Raw genomic sequence first — 11,236 nt, 5'->3', positions numbered from 1 at the left:
AAATAAAAAAGTATATGAATCAACATTTAATAAATAAAAGTGCAAATTTTGCATTATTTTTCGAGTGTTTTGTTAGAAAAAAAACTTTTTAACCGAAATCTATCAATAGATAAATTGATAAATAATCACTTCCATTTTATTTATATTAAAAGTATATAGTTTCGAATATCATTTGATTTCGGGAGAAGCCCACCAAATAAAAAAGTATATGAATCAACATGTAATAAACAAAAGTGCAAATTTTGCATTATTTTTCGAGTGTTTTGTTAGAAAAAAAACTTTTTAACCGAAATCTACCGAGAGATAAATTGATTAATAATAACTCCATTTTACTTATATTAAAAGTATATAGTTTCGAATATAATTTGATTTCGGGAGAAGCCCTCCAAATAAAAAAGTATATGATTCAATATTTAATAAATAAAAGTGCACATTTTACATTATTTTTCAAGTGTTTTAGTAGAAACAAAGTTTTTTTTTACCGAAATCTATCAATAGATAAATTGATCAATAATCACTTCCATTTTATTTATATTAAAAGTGTAGATTCGAATACAATTTTATTTCGGGAGAAGCCCACTAAATAAAAAAGTATATGAATCACCATGTTATAAACAAAAGTGCAAATTTTGCATTATTTTTCGAGTGTCTTGTTAGAAAAAAAACTTTTTGACCGAAATCTACTAAGAGATAAATTGATCAATAATCACTTTCATTTTATTTATTTTAATATTAAAAGTGTAGTTTGGAATATAATTTGCTTCCGAGAGACGCCCGCCTTATCAATATATGTAGTAATTAACATTAAATAAACGAATGTGCAATTTTCTCATTATTTTTAAGAGGTTTGGCAGAAAGAAGACCTTTCTCACAGAATTTCTCTGAGGTATACGCAGGTATACAAGGTTATTAATTCTGAAATATAGAAAATTGATTATATATACCCAGCTATCGTTGTACGTAACAAGAAAAGATCAGTAGTGACCACTGGCAGTAAATCCGGGTACTAAAAAACCTGTTTTCCGCAGAATTTCCCCTGGTTTATTTTACTTTGTTTTCAACAAAACCTTGTTTAAATAAATGAATAATTCGATCGTTTTTGACTGTTATCATTTTCATTATTATTTTCCGTTTGGCGGGCTTCTCCAATTTTGGGCATCCAAAATTTTCGGAATTAGTTAATCCAAGATTTTATTAATAAAAATAAAAAAATAAATATTTTTAAGAGAAGCCCGCCATAGATTTCCGTTTACTTTTGACAATGCAAAAAACAAACTTTGAATTTATGCATTATTTTGCGTGTGGTTTTGCTGGAACTATTTGGACGTAGTTATCGTTTCACCTTAAGATGATGCCGGCGCTCGATTGTACATTTATTTCGCGCTTCACGCTCGATTATGTGTTTACCTCGCGCTACGCGCTCGGTTTTTATATTTTCGCACATTCTTGCACAAACCTTTTAAAATTAAGACTCAAAACATCTACTGCGGTAATTTTGTGATTGTGAATTCTCTTTTGTTAAAAGAGCTTAGCTCGAGAGTTTGAGATCACATACGGCACGCGACTGATGGCAATCGCACTCCGAGCTTGGTCTTTGCATTTCTCTCGCATTCGTGGACACACCTTTTAAAATCAAAGGTCAATGGACCGACAACTGTAATATTGTGATTTTGAACTCTATTTTGTTAAAGCTCTTTTGGTTTTAACGAGCACATTCTCATCACGTATCTCGTGCTTAGCACTCGATTTTGTCCATAATGTCAACTTTTCTACATTATACACAACACTTTTATATCAAGCTGAAACATGTATCATTTCAATTAATTTATATCATTACAATTCATAATATGCATAAAAATTAAATCATATTAATTCTTTTTTTTTGTTTTTATAATTTAAAAAATTGTTAATTTTGTTTTTTACGATTAAATAAAAACTACTGCGCATCTGTATAGGGTCTAATGTAGGAACATATATAGTGTCCTACATGGGATCCTATGTCCTGTTTCGTCTTTTCTGTCCTTTTTCCAAAAATTTTGATTTTTTATATAATTTTATACAATTGAAAGAAAATCTAATCATCCTATTTAAAATGGTTAATAATAAATTTATAGATCTTTTCAGGTGAACATTTTTTGTCTGTTAATTTTAGTTTGTACCTTGTGTCGTTTTTCAAAAAAAGTTAATATTTTTATTTTGAATGTTATTTTTTACGTCTAAAGCAAAAACTACGTGTCCTATCAAAAATGATAGCTCTTTTTTCGATGAACAATTTTTGTCTAATTTTTTTCGTAGCTTGTGTCGCTAGTCCAAAAAATTTCAATTTTAAAATTTTTAATGTTGTTTTTTACGACTAAAAACAAAATCTACGCGTCCTATCCAAAAGTGATTCAGTATAAATTTGTAGGTTTTTCCAGGGCGCGTAATTTTAGCTTACTCATTTTTTTCGTATCTTAAATAGTTTGACCAAAAAATGGAATTTTCGGATTTTTCATTATTTTTTATACGATCAAATTTGGAATTTTCCACTTTTCGACCAAATTAAAATAGTTGTTATCATAATATTGTAGGGCTTTCAAAAAGCAACGTTTTTGTTCTACTGAATTTTTTGCATATCGTGCGTTGTTTGGCTTGAAATGTTCATTTTAGTTGTTATTTAATTTGATTTTGAAAATGCTCTAACTCTAATAATTTGGTTTTTACAAAAGGAAGTCATAAAGACACATTTGTTTGAGTTTCTAAGTACTATGAATAACCGTATATAGAAATTTTAAATCTTAAAAAAATATGATTTCAAAATTTTTTGGTAATATCAAATTTTGAATTTTTAACTTTTCGACCAAATTAAGAAAGTCGTTATGATCATCTTTTATGGCTTTAAAAAATCAACAGTTTTCTTTTCCTGACTTTTTTTGAGATCATGCCTTGTTTGGCTTAAAATGTTCATTAAAATTTTTTTTTTTTATTTTGAAAATGCTCTAACTCTGATAATTTTCATTTTACAATACAAAGTCATAGGGATAAATTGTTTAAAATTCTGAGTGCTATGAACAATCGTACCTAGAATTCTGAAATCTTAAAAAAATGTGGTTTCAAAATTTTTTGGTACGATCAAATTTAAAATTTTCAACTTTTCGACCAACTTAAGAAAGTTGTTATGATTATCTTGTAGGGCTTTCAAAAATCAACGTTTTTCTTCTCGTAACTTTTTTTAATATCATGCGTTGCTTGGCTTGAAATGTTGATTTTAGTTTGTTTTTTTGGTTTTTGAAAATGCTCTAACTCTGATAATTTTCTTTTTCATAGAAAAAACTCATTAAGATAAGTTGGTTGAGTTTCTGAGTACTATGAATAGCCGTTCATAGAATTTTGAAATCTTGAAAAAATGTGATTTCAAAAATTTTGAAAACGTGCTTACTTTTTGAATTTTGATCAAAAATAGCTGGTTTACAAACTTGTTCTTTATTTTTAAGCCTTAAAAAAGTGTGTTATAAAGCAGAATACAATCTGATAAATTTTTCGAAAGTTATCGTACCTAAAGTATACAGACAGACAAACACCTTCGTAAAAATCGTTTTTTCTGAATCAATGGTTCCCAGAACGTAGAGATTTGATAAAAACCGACAAAGTGAAATTTTACATAAAACCAATACCTTCTCATTATGATGAGAATGTAAAAATAATGTATACAATTAAAACTTTTTTAAAATTGAATAACATTAATTAGTTAAACCTAATTTTTAATAACAATAATTTGAAAAAAGTTATTTTCGAAATTATTATTATATAATTTTATTTTTGATGTATATTTTTTGATCAGGGAAATTAATTAATAGTTTAAGTTGTTAATTTTGTTTGTCTACTTGGTCATAATCAATATTATTAAAATATTGATTAATTTCTTAAGACTGCGAAAAATACGCTCTCTAGCTCCGCTGGGATATGAGCCCAGGTCCTTCATATTGCCTGTCTGATGCGGATCTAGAGAGCCTTTTTTCGCAATCTTAAAAAATTAATCAATATTCTAATAATATTGATTATGACCAAGCACACAAACAAAATTAACAACTTAAACTATTATTATATAATTTTCATTTTTTATCATTATCAAATACATCATTCGTACAAATAGTTACTTAGACCTATAATCGCACGCTATTACGCTTTAAGAAATCGCACTCGTCGAGGATTCGGACCCTGCCTAAACTACTTAAACTAGTGCTAATGAATACGGCATACAAAATATTCGCGATGCTGTTGGCAGATAGGCTGCGGAAGGATGTTGAGGGGAAAGGAATATTGCCGGAGACGCAGGCGGCCTTTGGGGAGGGAAGGAGTACTATTGGCAATATTTATGTCTTATAACACGTGGTGTATAGAGAACTATTCAAAAAGGGTGCCAAAGTGTACGCGTTTTTTGTCGATCTAAAAGGCGCGTTCTCTTCGGTGGATAGGGGGAGGTTGTGGGAGGAAATGAAAAGAGAGGAGTGGAGAGAGGCCTGATTGAAAGGCTAAGGGAGGTATATGAGGAGACGAAAGATAGGGTGAGAGGATGAGAGGGAATCTCTGATGGTTTCTGGATGGATGAGTGGTTGAGGCAAGGGTGCTCGCTTAATCGAACATTTTTTGCAATTTTAATCGCGGATATGGAAAGTAAGCTAGTGGCCGGAGTGGTAGGAGGAGTCAGGATATGGTCACTCGCATATGCAGATGACATAGTGCTGCTATCAAAGAGCGAAAGAGGCTTTAAAGGAGATGATGAAAAGTTTGAAAAGATACTTGGACAAAAAAAGGTTAGAGTTAAATGCCGACCAGTCGCAGGTTATGGTGTTCAGAAAAGGAGGTGGGAGAGATAAGGAAGAGGAGTGGAAGTGGAAGGGAAAAGCGGTACAGGAGGTGAAAGAGTTTGTGCACCTGGGCTTCCTGTTTCGGAGGAATGGGGGAGTGGATGGTAATATAAAAGAGAGAGTGAGAAGGGAAAATGTGGTGATGAGGCAGGTGTGAGGCTGGGAAAGAAGTTGTTCGCAGATGATTTTGTAAGGAGGCTGAAATGGTTTGATTCGCTAGTGATGAGTGTCTTATTTTACGGAGTGGAGGTGGTAGAAGGTGAGTGAGAAGGTAGATAAGATACAGGGGGGATATGCAAAGTGGACAATGGGGTTGGCAAGGAATACGCCAAACTATATTGTCAGGAGTGAGACAGGGATAACGAGTCTAGCGATTATAACGGGGATTCGAGCGTGTAAATATGAGGAGAAATTTTCGGAAGAGGAAGGAAGTAAGCTGGTTAGGGAGTGTTAGTGGGAGAAGGAGAACAGACGCAGAGGTGGGAAGATGGAGGTGGAAAGGGAAAGGTATTTTATAACGAATGGATTGCAGATGGATTAAGTGAGAAGGATGCACGAGCAAGGAAGGTATATGAGTTGGTTCAAAAGAATGGTATGGAGAGAGAGAAGGTAGAAGGAGAGTAGAGAAAAAGGGAGTCAAGGTTTAACGGGACCTATATGTGGATTATGCCAAGGGAAAGAGTGCAATATTTGTGTAAGAAAGAAGAGCAAGGAAATCAGGAACTTATAGTAAGAATGAGATGCGGTTGGATGGAGGATTTTAATAGGTTCTGGTTTTCTAGAGAGAAGAGAAGGTGTGAATTCAGCGGGAAGAGGGAGGCGAAAATTGAGCACTGGTTGGAGCAGTGTGAAGAGGTGGAGAGGAGTGGCAAAAGCATGGTGGTATTTTTGCATGAAATGGGGGACCAAGGGGCAGCAGCATGGGTGAAGGGAGTGTTGGGTAAGATGGAGAAGAAGAGAAGGAAGGTGGAAGATGAATGGAGAAGGAAAGATTGTAAATAGGAGAGGGAGCCGGTGTAAGAAAACTGTAAATATTGTAAATAGTATATAGATATTAGGTGTTAGCCGTGGAGGCAGAGGCTGGCAATGCGAGGCATATCGAGAGAAATAGCGACATGCGTGCGAGGCGAGTCGAAGCAAGGCGAAGCGAGGAAGGCTAGGCTGTAAAAGCGAGCGGGTTAGATGTAAGGTGTGGATGGAATTTAGTTTTTCAGAAGTAGTTGTAAGAAGATTCTGTAAAAAAATAGAAGTGTAAGCAAGTCAATTTTTTAAGGCCAAAAGGCTAAAAAATAAACGTTTATCTATCTATCTGTTTATCTATCTATCTACTTATACTAGTGTATTTTACCGTGTACTTTACCCACTTCACTATCGAAGCACTTGAAGTTTGGTTACAAAAACTCTGCTAAATGGTTTGACGCTCCCGGTGCTCCTCAATAACTAAAAGATTGTTGAAATTGCCTAATTTTTACATAGTAACTTTATTTAAAACTGTTCCAATAATATATAATAAAAAAATTAAAAAATTTATAAACAAATTATTTCTTGAAAGAATTTTTTCTACGATTTCCCATAATTTTACGTTTCTTAAGTTATATTGCGAGAAATATTGATAAAAACACGATGATTACAATTTTTTTTGAGTTTGTTTCTTGAAATTACAAGAAGTTTAATAAGCAAATGTTTTGGCCAGAAATTTTTCGATAGAAATTGGTTTTATGTCAGTTCTTTTTAATAAGGTACTCTGATAATTGTAGCAAAACTCATAATTTGTTGATTAATATTATGATTTTTTAAAGACATATATAATAAACAAATGCATTATTCAAGCATTTATCGGAAGTAACATTCTTTTTTTTAATGATAGTCCTTTCAATTGGGAACTTCATGATAATTTCAGAAAAATCAATAATTTTTTGTTAAATTTATTAATTATTTTATCAAATTTAATGAAAAAAATGCATTATTGGAGTATTTGTGAAGGAAAAATTCTTTTTTTTTCTCGATTTCAGACAAACGCATCATTCGGGATTCTGTGGACGGAAAAATCCGTTTTTTTTTATATCAGTCCTTTTAATTGAGAACTTTATGATAATTTCAGCAGAATACATAACTAGCTGATACATTCTATGATCTTTTAAACAAATTCAATAAAAATATACATTATTTGGTTATTTTCCAAAAAAAAGATTTTGAAAATATTGGAAAAGTCGACAACTGCCTCATTAATGCATTTGTTTAATAAATTTATTTATAATATAACAATAATAATTTCACGAAGAAATTTCTTTATCATTATATTGCTATTGTTTATCTGGTAATATTATATCATATTTAACTAATGTTACTGTATGAAACTTAGAGAATTTCAACGCAGAAAAAATAACCATTGTGATCATTAAATTTATTTTTTTATTGATAAAAACATTGAAAGCCTGATTTAAATTATAAAAACAATTCCTGTAATTCTGATTTTGAATTGTATAGGTTATTCACTTAAAATATATTATTATATAAAAAATTTACATAATTAAATTTCATTTCGACATTTCTAATTATGATCTTGTGTCACAAATTAAAAAAGCTTTATTATTTTTGTAGATTTGAGATTCAAGTTTATAATTTACAAGACCATTCTCAGAAAATCCATCTTTTTGGTTTAAAAATTCAACAATTTAGTGGAAGATTAAACCGTTTGGTTTAAACTTTATAGTGTTCATGGTATAAGTTAAAAATAAAAGTATTTGGCAAAAAATTGATGTATTTTTTTTGAAAATTTGCCTCTTTGGGTAGAAAAGTATTCTTTCTTGTTGATTACAATTTACAATTACATTGTAAATTTTATTTGTGTTACAATTATTGTTTGTTGTAAAGAATCATGAATAAATACACAAAAAATCATTTTGAATAAGAGCGCTACCAGTAATTAATCCCAAAAATTCACACGAAAATATTAATTTTTATTAATTAATTATTTATTAATGATTGATTAACTTTTGTGAAATTATAAAATAATTGTCTATTATTTATTTATTAATTATTAAATAATTATTTTTTGGCTATGCCGGAACAAATCTACTTGCTTCGAACTATTTTTTCTGATAATTAATTTTTATGCCGAAAATTAATTCTATTGTCAAATACATAGCAATATATCAATTTTAAATATTTTCGTGTAATTTAAAGTCAATAAAAATGATTTTAATGTCAACATGCCTTATATATTATTGTTGCAACATATTGTAAATACATGTATGATTGTATTGATATGAATATGGATAATTCCGCGTATGTCAGATTGTCTATCAATCTGACTAAATAAACTGTTTAATACGCAGTAAATTTTAATGAATGGTCACATTATTATTTTATAAATATTAATATTTTTAAATATATAAAAATGGTTATTCAATAATATTTCAGTTAATTTTAAATATTAGTTTTAATAATTTTACATTTGATACTTCTAAACAGAATTTTTAATTATCACAGTGTTTTTAGAGTATTAAAATCGGACTTAACATTTTGTAGAAATTATACGAGATGTAAATGAGAACTTGAAAAATACTTTAAAAATGTCGAAGAGACTCAAAGAGGATTAAAATTGTACTAAATAAGACCTAAGAGAATTAAAGAAGGATGACGAGTATTGAGGAGATTAAAAAAAGAATCTATTCAGAACCATGGAGAATATAAAAAGGACCTATATTTCGATTCGGGACTGTTGTTTTAAAAATGCAATTCCAACTTACCCTATTATATCTGTGCATCCCCAGCCACTGAGGGTAACAGGTGAACCTGGATATAGAGGTCCATCATAGAATTCTATTTTTCGATTTTTTGAACGAACCAAGTCGATAGGAGGAGAAACAAGGATTAAAGCAAGATCTTGCACAAAACCGTGAGTCACGTTAAACATTGGATAGAATTGTACACTTCTGACAGCATGAGAGGTTCCAAAATTTCTTAGTGCTGAACCACTTTTAATGCTATATTTGGCAGGTTTTTTAAGGCAGTGAGCTGCAGTTAGGAGAACATTAGCCGACAATATTACAGCACCACATACAAAAGATCGATTTGCTCTTAAACTGACAATATAGGGAACTTTTTCAAGTGTCACTGGTCTATTTCCGCGAAGAGTGTTATCAATCAAACGCTTTTTGCGCAGATGAATACCCGATGATGTTCCTAACCAAAGAATATTATTTATTTAAACAATTTTTATGCTCATTATTATTTATAGTTATGATTATTCAGGATTTTACTTACTAATACTTTCTGATAAAGCCCACATGGCTTGAGATAGGATAGTACACATAATTAAGCTTAAGTAAAGACTTCTTCCCATTTTTCAGTTTTCAGAAGTAATGAGGTTCTACAGATGATACGGTTTTACAGGCGGTGACAACATTGATAAAGGACGATTCAAATTAAAGCTTCTTATTATGTATCTTTGTTTGGATTGCTAAGATGATTCATCATGTGTTGTAATAAAACAAAGCTGTAAAAATTAAAGAGCGATGCATGTAAAATGGGTAAAACCGAAACCTTATCCAATGAATTATTTATATAGATACAGAAGTCTAAACATACATCTAAAGATAAAAGACGCGAATGTCGTTATTGTGTACATTGTAATATTTTGAATAATTTTGTTATTGTGAAAGAAAACAATTAATGAACAAGATATTTGCAACTTTTCCCTTTTTCAGTTGTTGCATTTTTAAAAATTTTGTTTCACAGCTTTTTATCAATGCAGAGAACTTACTGAAAGTTTCACTGGTGATGCTCCTCATTTCCAAGTATTCCCTTGGATTGGCGATCATTTGGTCAAACTGTCTCTACCTGTCAAAGTAGCCAACCTCCAAGAGATTGTTAATATTTTTTCGAACATCACCGCCCGTTCCAAGTACTGCCACCCCCAGATGACTAGTGATACTTGTATCACACCCCATGCCCCTTTCCAGATTCAGTTAACCCAAGCAGGGATTTTCGATAATTTTATCAAACCTCTGATCCCTTTTCCAGTTCCGCCCAAGAGGTTACTTTTACGTTTTTTGCACCACAACACCCTTTTTCAATTAATTCTTCTCTAAGATATGTGGGATAATTTTGTCACATCCCCATTTCCAGCAATTCTCAATCAGGAATTTATGATAATTTTCTCAACTCCCTCTTCCTTTTGCCAAGTACTCATTCGAAGGATTTGTAATGATTTGTTCACACCTCATCCCCAGTTCTAACTATCCCCTGCTTAAGAGATTGTTGATAATTTTATCAAATCCGCTGTCCCTGTTCCAGTACCGCCCAGGGGACTGGTCATCAATTTTCATATGATAACCCCCTGTTTCAGTTACCCTGTCTCGAAGAGATTTGTAATAATTGTTATCACAAGCCCTCCCCCCTTTCCAGTTATCCCCAAGCAGGGATTGATAATATTTTTTTACAATCCATATCTTACTCCAAGTATCTCTTCCAAAAGGGATTAATGATAATTTTATCCATCTCATTTATTTTATTAGCTACCCGTCAATCAGGAAATTGTAATTTATTTTTCAGACCCTATTTCACGTTCTTACTACCCCTTCCCAAAGTGTTTGGTGATAATTTCATCACAACCGCTTTCTTTTATTAGTTGCTCCCAACCTAGGATTAGTGATAATATTGTCAAACCTCCTTAACCTTACCACATACAACCCCAAGGGTTGAGAATAACTTTTTCGCATCTCATCCCCCGTTCCAAGTTCATCCTCCCCAAGGAATTGGCTATAATTTTATGACACCTCCTTTTTTTATTAACTCCCTATCTGGGATTGTTGAGTTTTTTCACACCACATCCCCCGTTCCAATTACCCCCTCCCCTAGAAATTAGCGATAACTTCATCACGCCCCCTCCTATATTTAGTTACCCCTAGTTAGTGATTGGCGATAATCTAAGCACACCACTAACGAATTGGTAATAACTTTTTCACACTCCATCCTTTCTGCCAAGTGCTTTCTCCCTAAGTCAACACCAATCAGGAACTTGTAACAACTTGGTGAAATTCTATTCAGGTCATAATAATTTTGTATCCTTTAAAAAAATTTAATTATTAATTATTTCAAAAAGTGGTACCTCAAAAACTGTACGAGAAATCGGTTTAAAATTTGGGATTCGTCAGTGTCTAATTTTTTTTACTGTTGATCTCAATCTTTTAAAAAAATTGAGGTTCTAGAAACATTTTTTTTTCAGATTCGGATTAAGCGGCAAAAAAATCTATGAGAAGAAATGCACGGAAAAAATTAGTGTTGTACAACAAAAATAGTTTGCACCAAAAAAAAATATTTTCAATCCAAGAAAGGGATAGTCCATAAGCAGCGTTATTACTTTGTGGTTTGGGGGGGGGGGG

The 11,236-nt window shown here is 31.6% G+C and overlaps 1 protein-coding gene across 1 annotated transcript in view; it reads right to left on the bottom strand.

Moving 5' to 3' along the window:
* The window catches only part of LOC117181078 (chymotrypsin-2-like), a 14,053-nt gene extending 4,912 nt beyond the window's left edge, over positions 1-9,141 (bottom strand). The window contains exons 1-2 of the mRNA XM_033373647.1: positions 9,117-9,141; positions 8,600-9,035 (exon numbers count right to left, since the gene is read on the bottom strand). Coding sequence (XP_033229538.1) covers positions 8,600-9,035; positions 9,117-9,141 — 461 coding nt within the window. The remainder of the gene's footprint in view (positions 1-8,599; positions 9,036-9,116) is intronic.
* Positions 9,142-11,236: the final 2,095 nt, after the last annotated feature.

This window comes from Belonocnema kinseyi, chromosome 10, assembly GCF_010883055.1.
Source record: "Belonocnema kinseyi isolate 2016_QV_RU_SX_M_011 chromosome 10, B_treatae_v1, whole genome shotgun sequence".
NCBI classification, from domain to species: Eukaryota; Metazoa; Arthropoda; class Insecta; order Hymenoptera; family Cynipidae; genus Belonocnema; species Belonocnema kinseyi.
The sequence above is the reverse complement of the archived record's forward strand: the minus strand, read 5'-3'. Positions and strand labels throughout refer to the sequence as shown.